Raw genomic sequence first — 17,329 nt, forward strand, 5'->3', positions numbered from 1 at the left:
CATTAAACTCCATTTGCCACCTCTCAGCCCAGCTCTGCAGCTTATCTATGTCCCTCTGTAACCTGCAACATCCTTCCGCACTGTCTACAACTCCACCGACTTTAGTGTCGTCTGCAAATTTACTCACCCATCCTTCTGCGCCCTCCTCTAGGTCATTTATAAAAATGACAAACAGCAACGGCCCCAGAACAGATCCTTGTGGTACGCCACTCGTAACTGAACTCCATTCTGAACATTTCCCATCAACTACCACTCTCTGTCTTCTTTCAACTAGCCAATTTCTGATCCACATCTCTAAATCACCCTCAATCCCCAGCCTCCGTATTTTCTGCAATAGACGACCGTGGGGAACCTTATCAAACGCTTTACTGAAATCCATATACACCACATCAACTGCTCTACCCTCGTCTACCTGTTCAGTCACCTTCTCAAAGAACTCGATAAGGTTTGTGAGGCATGACCTACCCTTCACAAAACCATGCTGACTGTCCCTAATCATATTATTCCTATCTAGATGATTATAAATCGTATCTTTTATAATCCTCTCCAAGACTTTACCCACCACAGACGTTAGGCTCACCGGCCTATAGTTACCGGGGTTATCTCTACTCCCCTTCTTGAACAAAGGGACCACATTTGCTATCCTCCAGTCCTCTGGCACTATTCCTGTAGCCAATGATGACCTAAAAATCAAAGCCAAAGGCTCAGCAATCTCTTCCCTGGCTTCCCAGAGAATCCTAGGATAAATCCCATCCGGCCCCGGGGACTTATCTATTTTCACCTTGTCCAGAATTGCCAACACTTCTTCCCTACGCACCTCAATGCCATCTATTCTAATAGCCTGGGTCTCAGCATTCTCCTCCACAATATTATCTTTTTCTTGAGTGAATACTGACGAAAAGTATTCATTTAGTATCTCGCTTATCTCCTCAGCCTCCCCACACAACTTCCCACCACTGTCCTTGACTGGCCCTACTCTTACCCTAGTCATTCTTTTATTCCTGACATACCTATAGAAAGCTTTTGGGTTTTCCTTGATCCTACCTGCCAAAGACTTCTCATGTCCCCTCCTTGCTCGTCTCAGCTCTCTCTTTAGATCCTTCCTCGCTTCCTTGTAAATATCAAGCGCCCCAACTGAAACTTCACGCCTCATCTTCACATAGGCCTCCTTCTTCCTCTTAACAAGAGATTCCACTTCTTTGGTAAACCACGGTTCCCTCGCTCGACCCCTTCCTCCCTGCCTGACTGGTACGTACTTATCAAGAACATGCAATAGCTGTTCCTTGAACAAGCTCCACATATCCAGTGTGCCCAACCCTTGCAGCCTACTTCTCCAACCAACACATCCTAAGTCATGTCTAATGGCATCATAATTGCCCTTCCCCCAGCTATAACTCTTGCCCTGCGGGGTATACTTATCCCTTTCCATCACTAACGTAAAGGTCACCGAATTGTGGTCACTGTTTCGAAAGTGCTCACCTACCTCCAGATCTAACACCTGGCCTGGTTCATTACCCAAAACCAAATCCAATGTGGCCTCGCCTCTTGTTGGCCTGTCAACATATTGTGTCAGGAAACCCTCCTGCACACATTGTACAAAGAACGACCCATCTAATGTACTCGAACTATATCTTTTCCAGTCAATATTTGGAAAGTTAAAGTCTCCCATAACAACTACCCTGTTACTTTCGCTCTTTTCCAGAATCATCTTCGCCATCCTTTCCTCTACATCCCTAGAACTATTAGGTGGCCTATAGAAAACTCCCAACAGGGTGACCTCTCCTTTCCTGTTTCTAACCTCAGCCCATACTACCTCAGAAGAAGAGTCCCCATCTAGCATCCTTTCCGCCACCGTAATACTGTCCTTGACTAGCAGCGCCACACCTCCCCCTCTTTTGCCCCCTTCTCTGAGCTTACTAAAACACCTAAACCCCGGAACCTGCAACAACCATTCCTGTCCCTGCTCTATCCATGTCTCTGAAATGGCCACAACATCGAAGTCCCAGGTACCAACCCATGTTGCCAGTTCCCCTACCTTATTTCGTATACTCCTGGCATTGAAGTAGACACACTTCAAACCACCTACCTGAACACTGGCACCCTCCTGCGAAGTCAAATCTGTGCTCCTGACCTCTATACTCTCAATCTCCCGTACCCTAAAACTACAATCCAGGTTCCCATGCCCCTGCTGAATTAGTTTAAACCCCCCCAAAGAGCACTAACAAATCTCCCCCCCAGGATATTGGTGCCCCTCAGGTTCAGATGTAGACCATCCTGTCTATAGAGGTCCCACCTTCCCCAGAAAGAGCCCCAGTTATCCAGAAATCTGAATCCCTCCCGCCTGCACCATCCCTGTAGCCACGTGTTTAATTGCTCTCTCTCCCTATTCCTCATCTCACTATCACGTGGCACGGGCAACAACCCAGAGATAACAACTCTGTTTGTTCTCGCTCTGAGCTCCATCCTAGCTCCCTAAAGGCCTGCCTGACATCCTTGTCCCCTTTCCTACCTATGTCGTTAGTGCCAATGTGGACTACGACTTGGGGCTGCTCCCCCTCCCCCTTAAGGACCCGGAAAACACGATCCGAGACATCACGTACCCTTGCACCTGGGAGGCAACATACCAAACGTGAGTCTCTCTCGCTCCCACAAAATCTCCTATCTGTGCCCCTGACTATTGAGTCCCCAATTACTAATGTTCTACTCCTTTCCCCCCTTCCCTTCTGAGCAACAGGGACAGACTCCGTGCCAGAGGCCCGTACCCCATGGCTTACCCCTGGTAAGTCGTCCCCCCCACAAGTATCCAAAACGGTATACTTGTTACTCAGGGGAACGACCGCAGGGGGTCCCTGCACTGACTGCTTCTTCCCAGTCCCTCTTACAGTTACCCATCTATCTCCAGTCTTTGGTGTAACTATTTCCCTGAAGCTCCTATCTATGACCCCCTCTGCCTCCCGAATGATCCGAAGTTCATCCAGCTCAAGCTCCAGGTCCCTAACACGGTTTTTGAGGAGCTGGAGTTGGGTGCACTTCCCACAGATGAAATCAGCAGGGACACTGACGGCGTCCCTCACCTCAAACATTCTGCAGGAGGAGCATTGTACTGCCTTCCCTGACATCACCTCTAGATTTAAAAAAAAACAAGAAAAAGAACAAGAAAGGAAGAGCTTACCTGATATTACCTCAAACCCTGCTCCCGCTCAAAGGTAAGCAATTTTAAAGGCACTCACTCACCTTCACGACAGGCCCCTGCTCCCACTTCCCAACCACCGTGGGGTGGGGGGGTTGGTTAGAGGAGGAGGTAGGGTGGGAAACACTCACGAAGTGTTTCGGGTTTAACTGTCACTTGCCAACAGCCTCTCCACAAACCACCTTCAACTTAGGCTGACCGCACTGCACGTATGCAAATTTCCCCAGAACAGCTGATCAGTAGCTCTGCTCTGCTGCCCTTTGCTGGATGATTGCCTTCACTCAAACTCCTCGGGTCCCCTTCGCAGATTCACCTTCAACTTAGGCTGACCGCACTGCACGTATGCAAATTTCCCCAGTAGCTCTGCTCTGCTGCCCTCTGCTATTCACCTTCTTTGATTTTTGTACAGTAAAATTATTTCGTTTTGTTAGAATATTTTTGTTCAGGATATTTTCCATTGTACAATACACACAACAATCACTCAACTTTATACAATTTTTTATAATAAACAAACAACCCACCAACCCCATGCCATATGCCCCCCTTTTGTGCCACCCCCACACTTGCTGATGACTACAAATTCTTAAAAAAGGAGATAAACAGCCTCCACCTTGAATAGAGCTGCTCCTCTGACTCCGTAACGGAGCCAGATGCAAAATCGGCGATAGATCCCCCACCCACGTTACCGCTCTGAGCTATTCCTGTGCCCGCCTCCTGAGCAGAACCCTCCTCTGGATATCAGGGAGGCAAAAGTCTAAACATCAGCCTTTTTCCCTCCTGCAGCTCCGGTCATCCGAAATCCCAACTATCACCACCCACGGGCACCACCCACGGGCATCATCTTCACCATCAAAATCTGTGAGGTAGTCTCGAAAGAGGACCCCCAGAGCTTCCCTAATTTAGGGCAGGTCCAAAACATGTGTGAGTGTTTCACCGGCCCCCTTGAGCAATGCTTGCATCTGTCATCCACCTCTGGGAAAAAAAATCCAGTCCTGCGTGTTGTAGTCATGTGCGCTCTGTGCACCACTTTAAACTGGATTAGGCTCAGGGCTTCTGGTGGTGGCCATGGAGTGAGTGGTCTCACACAGGGCAGCTCCAGCTCGAAGGCTTGGTTTTGACACTTTTTACACGTTAGTTGGGTAGTTTCGGCAGAAAGGTGGGGCAGAAAGTGAAGAAGTTCTCCCCTGGACTGGCATGTCTACTGGCTATCAGACTCGGCAGAAAACAGTGAATAACCTGGCTAAGGAGTTGGAGGAGATCTGTGGCGCAGCACCAATTATGGGAATTTTGGAGGGGGAAGGGTCGTCAGCGGTGGGAAAGCCTCAGATGGAGCAACTGATGAGCTTCAACAAGGAGGAATTTCAACAGCAGAGAAAGGAGATGCACAGTGACTGGTCGAAGGTGATTGAGGGAGCAGTGGCACCTCTTTGAGGATCGCTGGATTGGTGGAAAAGTGCCTCGAAGCGCAAGGGGTGACGAAGTGGTGTCCAACCAGAGTGACCATATTGTGTCTTTGGAGGCGGAGGTCGGGATCCTGGGGGATCTATACAAGTTGCTGTGGTCGGTGGAGGAGCAGGAGAAAGGTCCAGACGACAGAATTTGCAGATTATGGGTCTGCCGGTGGGCGTAGAGGGAACGAGAGCCACAAAGTACGTTTCAAGGATTTTGGTCAGGTTGGTGGAGGAGTAGGTATTGCACAAGGTGCCAGACATGGATAGGGCCTATAGATCCTTGAAGCAGAAGCTGAGAGCAGGGGAACCGTTGCAGGCGGTGATTGTGCAGATGCACAAGTTCTTGAACAAGGAGAAGGCTGCACATAGCCCCATTTTGTACAGTAGGAAGCTCCGCTCGCCAGAATTCCCCAATCTCCAAGGCCCCTCCAAAATAATCCCCAACTTTCTCCCCCCAACCTGAACAGAATACGGGAGGGTCCCAAGACACTTCACCCACCCAACACCCTCGCCGAGCAACTCCGACCTGATCGCACGTACAAGCAAAAAATGTCAGCTTGACACCGTCAACCTGGCACCCTGGTGGCAGTGCCAGGCTGGCATCAGCAGTACCAGGGCACCACCCTGCCCAAAGGGCATTCAGCTGGAGGCCTCCGATCCCTAGGGAGACGCCCACAAGTGCCTTTCCATCTGGTCTCCATTTGTAGGGACCAGTGCTAAATGGCGCTTGCCCGAGGTCTTTGAGGCGAAGGGATTGAACATGAAACCCTCAGGTACCTCGGGAATCTGTACATTAGAGTGAGGCTTACTGTCTCGCTCTAATATGCAGATTTGCTAAAAAGTGATTCCGCGCATTGTGGGCGAGATTCACGTCCCAAAGTCTCACTAGATTGTGTTGAATCTTCGAGGCATTGCGAGCTGGGTACATTCCGGGAGTGGAGTTTCCTGGCTTTCAATGGCCATGCTTCACAGCGGCGAGCTGCTTTTCCAGTGCAGCGTGGCCGTTGGATCGCGCCCCATAGCTTTGACTGGCCACATTTTGGACCGGGGGGTTGATCGGCAACCTTTAACAATTATCACTGTTAAAAGGACACTTATGTTATTGATTATTAGATTCAACTTTCTGTTATGGCCAAAATAAATGGCAATTAATGTGCAACTGCAGCAATTTCACGGAAGTCATGGAGAGAATATAATTTATGTAAAGTTAATGGAGTATCACAAATTATTCAGCAACTTGTGGAATTTTGCAAATCATGGCCATCTTTCACAGGCTGACAAGATTTTCACTATAATGATGGTGTGCCTTGTTCATATGATGTTTTTTGCCCAGAAAACCTGGCCCCTCGAGATTTGTTCAGCTATGAATCTGACTGGTAGTTTTTTTGAATTAAGGGATTTAAGTCAATGTGTTTGATCTGAAGTCTTTGAAAAATGGCTGTCTGAGACAAGTCTATGAAAACAATATCAACCAGCCAACTTCTGTAGTTGGGGAGACAAGGACATAAATTGGATAGTATTAGTGCTGAAGTTGTGAATCATATTATTTTCTACCAAATAAAGAATGGGTAAAACGTAGTAATCATGGAATCCTTACAGTGCAGAAGATGGCCATTCAGCCCATCGAGTCTGCACTGACCCGTGGAAAGAGCCCCCTACCTAGACTCATGTCCCACCCTATCCGTGTAAGCCAGTAAACCCACCTAACCTTTTGGACACTAAAGGGCAATCTCATGTGGCCAATGTACCGAACCTGTACATTTCATACTTTGGGAGGAAACAGGAGCACCCGGAGGAAACCCACACAGACACGGAGAAAATGCAAACTCCACAAAGACAGTGACCCAAATTCCTGGCGCTGTGAGGCAGCAATGCTAACCGCTCTGCCACCATGCCGCCCCATACTGTTTAGATATCCTTTTATTGTTATTATCATTTCTGACAATTAAAGTGTGAAATAAACAGGCGGCACAGTGGTGCAGTGGTTAGCCGCACTCCCACAATTCAAAGATTGGCCATGCTAAATTGCCCTTAATTGGAAAAAAAATAATTGGGTACACTAAATTTATTTTTTTTAAATTGTGAAATAAAGGCTCGTCTTAGAATTATTCAGTTGCCTCTAGACAACAATGAGAAAACAACTTAGAAGGAGCATATCAAAGGGCTTTCTTTTAATTATTCCAAGTGCAGTACAATGCCAATAAAGCAAGTGAATAAATTCTCAAGGAATAGGGATGTCAGTTCACCATCTAGGATAGTTTGAAACTCAGGAGAGAGAGGGACGTGAAAGGTGATCTTCAGAGGGTTATACAGCTGGGATTTGTAAAAGAGATAGGAAGGTTTGAGTCGAAACCTCCGGTGACATCATGTGTGAGCATATCACATGAAAGGTGGCACTCGTCAGGGTCTTTGTTGTTTGATCCCTTTTGCATGTTTGGGGGGGTTTTTTGTGTTCAAACCCAGCTGGCTGAACTAGGTAACAGTTATTCAATGGAATTTTAGTCTCGACAAAAAGCCCACTGGGAAGAAAACCCAGGCTGGTAGCATGGCAAGGAAATCTGAAAGAGAAATGGCAGAGGTGGCCACGTCCATCACAGTAGACACACTAGCTGTGGTAATGACACAGGAACTAGAAAAGTTTGGGAAGCAGATGTTATACACCACCGCCTTATTGAAGGCCGCACGTATCCTTGCCAGCTCGGTCCCAATGTCCTGGTAGATCCGCACTATATGCCCATCCCAATCAATATTACGATTTTTCTTTGCCCATTCCAGGAGGCAAGGCACAAAGATGAAGAAGTCTTTTAAAGCCACCATCGAGGAGGCATTGGGCATGATCCAAGAGCAGCTACGTTAAACTTGGAAAGCTGGGGTACGCACCGAATTGGTATGGTGTGAAGCTGGTTGTTGGTCGCAATACTGGATTTAGACTCTCACCAATTAAACTGTGTATTAGATCTGAAGCTAGATTGCTACAGGCCAACGTCATTGCTCCTTCGGGGATGGCGAAGGTAATTGCTGCGTTCATGGAGGAGACAGAACAGGAAGCACGGACCCTGGGGGTAAGGAGTTCTGATTTTGGATCCCGGTGCACAAGGTCTACTCAACGGTAGATTTCTTTGTCGTGGGTAGGACTTTCTCCCCAGGCTCTGCATTTGGTAGATCTAAGTGTTGGAGGTGGGCTGAACACAGCGCACGGGATGGAGGTTGGATGTAGGGCTTTTGTCAGAATTGGGTTCTGCATGAAGGTTTCGAGAGCAAGAAGGGAATACGTGGAGTTTAATGAGAATTGAATGGTCTCGCCCTCTATTCTGTAGGAAGCGTTAAAGGGGGCAATTAGAGGGGAGATCACATTGTATAAGGCACACATGGACGGGGAGGCCAAGAAGGAACGGCAGAGGTTAGTGGATAAGATCTTGGGAGTGGGCAGAGGGTATGCGAGCGACCCAATTCTGGAACTCTTGGCACGCAGGAAAAAAACTGCAAATGCAGGTTGACCTGCTATCTAGGGACAGGGTGATGAGGCGTTCATGAAGGATGGTGCATTCGTATGGGGAGGGCCAACCATCTGTTGACTCACCAGCTAAGGCGGCAGGAGGCAGCTAGGGAGATCATCCAGGTTAGAAATCCGGAGGACTTACCTCGAACATCAGGCGCCTGCTGAACGTGATAATGACCCCCTCCGGGGAGAGAACACAAGAGGTGATCGTCTCCCTGGACGCAGAAAAGGCCTTCGACAGAGTTGAATGGAAATACCTCAGAGGTACTGGAGCGGTTCGGGCTTGGAACAGGGTTCACCGCTTGGGTAAAACTCCTATACAACGCTCCTATGGCGAGTGTACGCAACAATACCAACTCCCAATACTTCCAGATGCACAAGGGCACCAGACAAGGATGCCCACTGTCCCCACTGCTGTTCGCACTAGCAATCGAACCGCTAGCAATCGCGCTCAGGGCAGCAAAAAATTGGAGGGGGATCCGAAGGGGAGGCAGAGAGCACAGAGTCTCACTCTATGCAGATGATCTGCTCCTCTACATCTCGGACCCACAAAGCAGCATGGACGGAATCATCGCGCTCCTGAAAGAGTTTGGAGCCTTCTCGGGCTACAATCTCAACAGGAGCAAAAGCGAGATCTTCCCAGTACACCCGCAAGGGGGGGGGGGGGGGGGGGGGGGGGGGGGGGGGAGCACTAAAGGGGCTGCCGTTCAAACAAGCCCGACACAAATCCCGCTACCTGGGGATCCAAATAGCCCATGACTGGAAAGGGATCCACAAATGGAACCTCACCAGCCTGATGGAGGAAGTAAAAAAGGGCCTGCAAAGATGGAACACTCCCTCGCGGGGAGAGTCCAGACGATCAAAATGAACGTACTGCCCAGGTTCCTATTCTACCACTGGGCGGCAACAGCTGAGCGAGTAAGGGGATGGATCCAGGAGCCAGAAGTCGAGTGGGTGCGTGTGGAGGAGGCCTCCTGCATGGGGACCTCCCTCCGGGCCCTCGCCACGGCAGCACTCCCATCCCCACCCAAAAAACACTCCAGCAGCCCAGTGGTGACAGCCACCCTCCAATCCTGGAACCAACTGCGGCAGCAATTTGGCCTGACCAAAATGTCGGACAAGGTTCCCATCTGCAACAACCATAGGTTCACACCAGCACTGACTGACGTCACCTTCAAAAGGTGGAGGCAGGACGGGGGGACACTGACAGTCAGGGACCTATACACGGACGACAGGATCGCAACACTGGACGAACTGACAGAGAAATTTCGGCTAGCTGGGGGGAACGAGCTACGGTACCTGCAGCTCAAAAACTTCCTACGAAAGGAGACAAGGGCGTACCCACAACCACGACAGACACTACTGGAAGACCTACTGGACGCAAGTATCCTAGAGAAAGGGAACTGTAGCGACATGTATGACCGACTGGTAGAAAGGGACGACACCTTACTGGACGCAACAAGAATGAAATGGGAGGACGACCTGGGGATTGAGATAGGGTGGGGACTCTGGAGCGAAGCACTGCATAGGGTCAACTCCAACTCCACGTGCGCAAGGCTCAGCCTGACGCAACTAAAAGTGGTACATAGAGCCCACTTAACAAGAAACCGTATGAGTAAGTTCTTCCCGGAGGTGGAGGACAGATGTGAACGGTGCCAAAGAGGCCCGGCCAACCACGCCCACATGTTCTGGTCTTGCCCCAGACTTGTGGAGTACTGGACAGCCTTCTTCGAGGCTATGTCCAAAGTGGTGGAGATGAGGGTGGAGCCATGTCCGATAGTGGCGGTCTTTGGGGTTTCAGACCAGCCAGATCTATTCCTGGGGAGAAGGGCGGACGCCCTTGCCTTTGCCTCCCTGATTGCCCGCCGTAGAATCTTGTTTGGCTGGCGGTCAGCAGCACTGCCCAGAGCTGCAGACTGGCTGTCCGACCTCTCGGATTCTCTCCAAATGGAGAAAATCAAATTCGCCATCCGAGGGTCAGACGACGGCTTCCACAGACCGTGGGAGCCATTCATGCAATTGTTCCGGGACCTGTTTGTGGCCAACGTACAAGAGGAAGAATAGTCGGGTGGCCAAGAATCAGGGGAAAATGGACGGGAATCGGGGGAAGGTAGCCGGGGGGGGGGGGGGGGGGGGTACGGGTTCGTTATGGGGGTTTGATGGCTAGTTAAGGCCCAAAACCAAACTGTAAATAAATGCCTATAAACATGTGCCTCGGCCATATTGGGGAATGTAAAATATGTATGCCGGCTAAAGGGGGCGGCCACAGTTATTATGAAGATGCTTACCTGTAAATATACATGTTCATTTTTGCGTGTTTTTTTTTCTCTCTAATAATTTGTAATTTGTTGGATATAAAATATGAAAACTCAATAAAAAATATTTTATAAAAAAAGAAATCCAGAGGACAGGCTGGAAGAGTTATGGCTGACCGGCGGAGAGGGCGGGGGAATAGCCCCCCGATTCGGCTGGTCACATGGAATGTAAGGGAGCTGAATGGGCTGGTCAAGCGGGCCCGGGTGGTCGCACATTTGAAGGGGCTGGGGGCGGATGTGGCTATGCTCCAGGAGACGCACCTTAGGGTGGCGGATCAGGTAAGGTTGAGAAAGGGGTGGGATGGGCAAGTGTTCCATTCGGGGTTGGATGCGAGGAACCGGGGGGGTGGCGATTTTGGTGGGGAGGAGTATGTCATTTGTGGCGTCGAGTGTGGTAGCGGATAGTTGTGGCAGATATGTGATGGTGAGAGGTAGGCTCCAGGGGGAGCGGGTGGTGCTGGTTAATGTGTACGCCCCAAATTGGCATGATGCAGGCTTTATGCGGCGTATGCTGGGCCGGATTCCAGACCTTGAGACGGGGGGTTTGATAATGGGAGGAGATTTCAATACAGTGCTGGACCCAGCACTGGATCACTCCAGGTCCAGGACGGGTAAGAGGCCGGCGGCGGCCACAGTGCTGAGGGGGTTCATGGACCAGATGGGAGGGGTGGTTCCTTGGAGGTTTATGAGGCCGGGGGTTAGGTAATTCTCATTCTTCTCCCATGTCCACAAGGCTTACTCACAGATTGACTTTTTTGTCTTTAGCAGGGCGTTGATTCAAAGGGTGGTAGGTGCGGAATATTCGGCGATAGCCATCTCAGATCACGCCCCGCATTGGGTGGATCTAGAGCTGGGGGAGGGGAGGGACCAACGCCCGATGTGGAGGTTAGAGTTGGGGCTGCTGTCGGACGAGGAGGTATGCGGGCAGGTCTGGAGGTGCATAGAGGGGTATTTAGAAACTAATGATAATGGGGAGGTGCAGATGGGGGTGGTCTGGGAGGCACTGAAGGCGGTGGTTAGGGGGGAGCTGATTTCCATCAGGGCACATAGGGAGAGGGGCTAGAAAAGGGAGAGGGAGAGGTTGGTGGAAGAGATGGTGAGGGTGGGCAGGAGGTATGCGGAGATCCCAGGAAGAAGGGCTATTGAGGAAGCGTCGTAGTCTCAAAGCGGAGTTTGATATATTGACCACCAGGAAAGCGGAGGCGCAGTGGAGGAGGTCGCAAGGGGCGGTATACGATTACAAGGAGAAGGCGAGTCGGATGCTGGCGTACCAGATCCGGAAGCGGGAGGCGGCGAGGGAGATAGGGGGAGTTAGGGATGGAGGAGGGAGTCTGGTGCGGAGTGCGAGGGGCATTAACAGAGTGTTTAGGACCTTCTATGAGGAGTTATACCGGTCAGTGCCCCCAGTGGAGGAGGGAGGAATGGACTGCTTTTTGGGCCCGGTTGGTTCCCGGTTGAATTTCATAAGAAGTTTACAGACCTGCTGGGCCAGCTGCTAGTGAGGCAAGTGAGGCGGGGGCTTTGCCCCCACCGATGTCCAGGGAGTTAATCTCATTGATTCCGAAGCGGGATAAGGACCCCCTTCAGTGTGGATCATAATAGGCCGATTTCGCTCCTCAATGTGGATGCGAAACTGCTGGCCAAGATATTGGTCAAGAGGGTGGAGGATGTGGTGCCGCAGGTTATTCACGAGGATCAAACGGGTTTTGTGAAGGGGAGGCAGTTGGACGTTAATGTGCGGAGGCTTCTCAATGTCATAATGATGCCGGCGGTGGACGGGGAGGCGGAGATAGTGGTGTCGATGGATGCGGAGAAGGCCTTTGACAGGGTGGAGTGGAGATACCTCTGCGAGGTTTTGAAGAGGTTCGGGTTTGGTGAAGGATTTATTAGGTGGGTGAGGCTGTTGTATGATGGCCCGGTGGCGAGTGTGGTGACGAATGGGAAGCCTTTAAAAGTGAGCAAAGGACAACTAAAAAAGCAATAAAGGGGGGAGAATATGAAATATGAGTGTAAGCGAGAGAGTGATATAAAAGAAAATAGCAAGAGTTTTTAAAAAAATATTTTTAAAGAACGCCATTTTATTAAGGCATTTATGATTTTATAACAGAGTCGGAGAACTTTCGGTTGCACCGGGGGATGAGGCAGGGGTGCCCCTTGTCTTCCCTGCTGTTTGTGTTGGTGATCGAACCCCTGGCCATGGCACTGAGGGAATCGGGGAACCGGACGGGGGAGAGAGAGAGGAGCATCGGATGTCATTGTACGCGGACGATTTATTGTTGTACGTTGCAGACCCGGCGGGGGGGGATGCCGGAGGTGATGAGGATTCTTGGGGAGTTCGGGGACTTCTCTGGGTACAAACTCAACGTGGGGAAGAGCGAGTTGTTCGTGGTACAATCGGGGGACCAGGAAAGAGAGAGATAGGGGATAGGGGCGTGTCCTGCGTTGGAGGGCTTTTGGAGGGGTGTTGCGGGGACCTTGTCAAGGGTGGTTGGCTCCAGGGTGGAGCCGGGCTGGGGCTCGCAATTTTCGGGGTAGCATCAGAGCCGGGAGTGCAGGAGGCGAAAGAGGCCGGTATTCTGGCCTCTGTGTCCCTGGTAGCCCGGCGCAAGATTCTTTTACAGTGGAGAGATGTGAAGCCCCCGAACGCGGAATCCTGGATCAACGATATGGCTGGGTTCATCAAACTGGAGAGGGTCAAGTTTGCCCTAAGGGGGTCTGTGCAAGGGTTCTTCCGGCGGTGGCAGCCGTTTCTAGACTTCCTGGTGGAGCATTAGGGGGTGGTCTACTTCAGCAGCAACTTGGGGGGTGGGGGGGGGGTGTTACTTGTTCGCTATGGGGGTTGGGTGTGTGGTTTCATGGTTTCATGCTCATTATCTTTGTTAATTTATTGCTTTTGTACTTTGGGGGGTGGGGGGGGGGGGTGGGGGTTACTGTTTTTCTTTGTTTCGTTGGTTAAAATTTGTTGAAAATTTGAATAAAAATTATTTTTTTTTTTAAACTTATTTAACAGCCTCCTGTACGGCATCTTGTCAAAGGCCTTCTGGAAATCTAAATAAATCATGTTCACTGGTTCTCCTTTGTCTAACTTCCTTGTGACATCCTCAAAGAATTATAAGAGATTTGTCAGACATGACCTCCCCTTGACGAAGCCTTGCTGACTCAGTCTTATTTTATCATGCACTTCCAGGTACTCTGCAATCTCATTTTTAATAATGGACTCTAAAATCTTACCAATGACTGAAGTCAGGCTAACTGGCCTATAATTTCTGTCTTCTGTCTCCCTCCCTTCTTAAACAGTGGTGTTACATTAGCCACTTGGCAGTCCTCTGGGACCCTCCCTGCCTCCAGTGATTCCTGAACAATCACCACCAATGCCTCCACAATCTCCTCAGCTATCTCTTTTAGAACCCTTAGGTGTAGTCCATCCGGTCCAGGTTATTTATCAATCTTCAGACCTTTCAGTTTCCCCAGAACCTTCTCCTTAGTGATGGCTACTACACTCACCTCTGCTCCCTAATTCTCCTGAAGACTGATGCAAAGTAACTATTCAGTTCCTCTGCCATTTCTTTGTTTTCTATTACTACTTCGCCAGCCTCATTTTCCAGTGGTCCAATGTCTATTCTTGCCTCTCTCTCACCTTTTATACTTTAAAAAAAATTATTGCACTGAACTATGTGTACATTTGTATTTGTATTGATTGTTATAAAATGGTGCTCTTTAAAAATATATTTTTTAAAACTCTTGCTATTTTCTTTTATATCACTTGCTCGCTTACACTCATATTTCATATTCTCCCCCCTTTATTGCTTTTTTAGTTGTCCTTTGCTCACTTTTAAAGGCTTCCCACTAATCTTCGTCACCTTGTATGCTTTTTCTTTTGCTTTTATGCTGCCCTTAACTTCCCTTGTCAGCCATGATGAGGCCTCATCCTCCCCTTCTCCTTGGAATGATTTTCTATTGTGCCTCCCAAATAACCTCCAAACACTGCTGCCATTGTTGTTCCACTGATTTCCCTACTAGGCCCCTCTTCCAATCAACTCTGGCCAGCTCTCCCTCATGTGTTTGTAGTTACCTTTATTTAATTGTAATACCATTACATCTGATTCTAGCTTCTCCCTCTCAAACTGCAGGGTAAATTCTATCATATTGTGGTCACTTCCCCCGAATGGTTCCTTCACCTTAAGTTCCCGAATCAGGTCTGCCTCATTTTCATCACCAAATCAGAATTGCATGTTCCCTAGTGGGCTCTACCACGAGCTGCTCCAAAAAAACATCTCGTAGACATTCCACAAATTCCTTTTCTTGGGATCCACTTCCAACCTGATTTTCCCAGTCAACCTGCATATTGAAGTCCCCCATGATTACAGTAATATTGCCTTTTTTATATGCCTTTTCTATCCTGATTTATTTTCTGCCCAAATCCTGACTACTGCTGGGGACCTGTACATAACTCTCATTGGGGTCTTTTTTCCTTTTCGATTCCTGAAATCTACCTACACATATCTATGCCTTCCGATCATAAAATGTCCCTTGCTATCTATTTAATTTCATTCTTTACTAACAATGCAACCCGCCCTTTCTGCCCATCTGCTTGTCCTTTCAGTAGACACATATCCTTGGATATTTAGATCCCTGCCTGATCCCCTTTGCAGTCTCTGTGATGCCCACAACATTGTACCGGCCAATTTCAATGTGGACAACAATCTCATTTTCCTTGTTTTGTATACAGCGTGCATTTCAATACAACACCCTCAGTCCTGCATTGACTGCCCCCTTCTCATATTTGTCGCCTTTTTTGCTCTACCTGAAGTTAAATTCTTGCCGCCTTCTATACTCTCGGTTCTATTACGTGTTCTGAAAACTTTATTAACCTCTCCTGAGCCCTCAGCGCGTTAAACTAGTTTAAAGTCCTTGTTATTAACCTGCACTTCTACCTTCTCCTTTAACTTTGATTTTCTAATTCTCCATAAAACTGAACCCCCCCATTTCAGAAGCAAATGAGCCGATGCAGGGGCAGAGGTGGGTAATGTTTCAGAGGTAAAGGTGGCTAAACTTTCTGATAGAGAGAATATTGGTTTGAAGTTCAGTGTAGTAAAATAGGATACTGATATTGGTGAATGTTTAGTTCAACCTAAGACACTAACTGGGGAGCGGGATGGGACAGCAGCAAAAATGGAGTTTATAGTATGGGCCGAAGATATATATATTTTTTAATACAAATTTAGAGTACCCAATTCATTTTTTTTTTTCAATTATGGAGCAATTTAGTGTGGCCAATTCACCAATACTGCACATCTTTTTGGGTTGTGAGGGTGAGACCCATGCAGCCACAGGGAGAATGTGTAAACCCCACATGGACAGTGGCCCAGGGCCCGGATAGAACCAGGGTCCTCTGTGCCTTGAGGCAGCAGTGCTAATCACTGCGCCGTTTTGCCGGAAGACAGTGCTTAACTGGAGAGAATTGTGGCAAGAACTGGATGTCAGACAAATAATCTGACAACACACAATCAATGAAGGGGTCAATAAAGTGATGATAAGGTGGAGCTAGATATTGTAGGAGTACTTTGTCAAGTCTGACCCATGTCTTCAGATGATGTTGCCAAAGGTCTGCAGAGAAATCAAGAAAGGGCAAAAAACAAAATCCTTGGGGCCCTCCACTGGCAATTTTATGGTAGGAAAATAAGTTGTTGCTGGCTACGATTGAATCATGAAGAGTGGAACCAAGTGGCGGCAACCCTACTGACTTGGACAACAAAGGAAAGACACTGAAGGAAGGTGGCTGCAGAGATTGAGAAGCACAAGGGGGACATTGCATTCTCGGAAGATGGCATTTGCGTATTTAATTAAGGTCATTTCAATGCCCTTACAGGAATGGAAACTGGAATGGAGCAATTTAAACATAGCATTGTGAGAAATATGAGCATGCATTTGTGGTGTTTTTCTGCGCTAAAATACTTTATTTAATCAAATGGATGTATCAATGATTGCATAATTAATAACATCAATAATTAAATACTGACACCACATGATATCACTGTGACATGACTTGCAAACAAGAAAAAGAAGAAAGGCAGTGATTTTACCAAGAAAAAAGGAGCAGGAGGAATGAAATCTGAGAAGGAAGCAGGAAAGGTAGAAAGGCGGAAAGAGAAAAATAGAAGGGAAGAGTGGGAGAGATAAAACAGGAAAGAAAAAAGGAAATAGAAAGTAAAAAAGGGAAAGAAAACTTTTTAAGGGAACAAGCAAAATGTACCTTAAGGAAGAATTAAAAATAATCAAGCAAGTAGTCTCATTAATATCTGCCTGTCTTTTGTGCCGCAGGCTTTCTTTTAGCATATGTAGAGCAAACCATTATTTTCACAGTAACTTTATTTTAGTGTTAATATAAGCTTACTTGTGACACCATTAAAGATTATTCTTATATGCAGGAGAAAGATACTGTCAGTTGCCATTGCCTGAAGAATGTACATGCCATAAGCGCCTCATTAAGAGATGGAAATAAAATACTTCACATAATCGGGTAAATGGAAGAGAACTCGAAACAAATTTCAGACATTTAGCTGATTTTTAAACAATTATTTTTGCACTGTTTTAATATGCTGTGTATGTCAACAACGCAGTACAGTCCTTCCACCAGATCCAAAGGCTAACCCAGAAATACTCACCCACAGATGCGCCTTGCAGTAGGTTGTGGAACTCATCTGTCTCCAACACCTTCAAGATATTGGTTGATTCCATCCTCTCCAGCTCCACCCTCCAGTATACATAGATTTTGTGATTGAAGCTGACATACACCAGACAGGGACTATTCCGACCATTTTTGCATGCGTATATGCCTAAATGCAGAAGTAAAAATGACAGTAAGCATTCGAGA

General features: G+C 48.1%; 1 protein-coding gene across 3 annotated transcripts in view; it reads right to left on the minus strand.

Moving 5' to 3' along the window:
* itfg2 (integrin alpha FG-GAP repeat containing 2) overlaps window positions 1–17,329 on the minus strand; it is a 104,106-nt gene that overhangs the window by 21,429 nt on the left and 65,348 nt on the right. For all 3 annotated transcript variants that reach the window (XM_038780280.1, XM_038780279.1, XM_038780281.1), the window contains one exon: window positions 17,121–17,291. In XM_038780280.1, the coding sequence (XP_038636208.1) occupies window positions 17,121–17,291 (171 nt within the window). The remainder of the gene's footprint in view (window positions 1–17,120; window positions 17,292–17,329) is intronic.

Source organism: Scyliorhinus canicula, chromosome 20, assembly GCF_902713615.1.
Source record: "Scyliorhinus canicula chromosome 20, sScyCan1.1, whole genome shotgun sequence".
NCBI classification, from domain to species: Eukaryota; Metazoa; Chordata; class Chondrichthyes; order Carcharhiniformes; family Scyliorhinidae; genus Scyliorhinus; species Scyliorhinus canicula.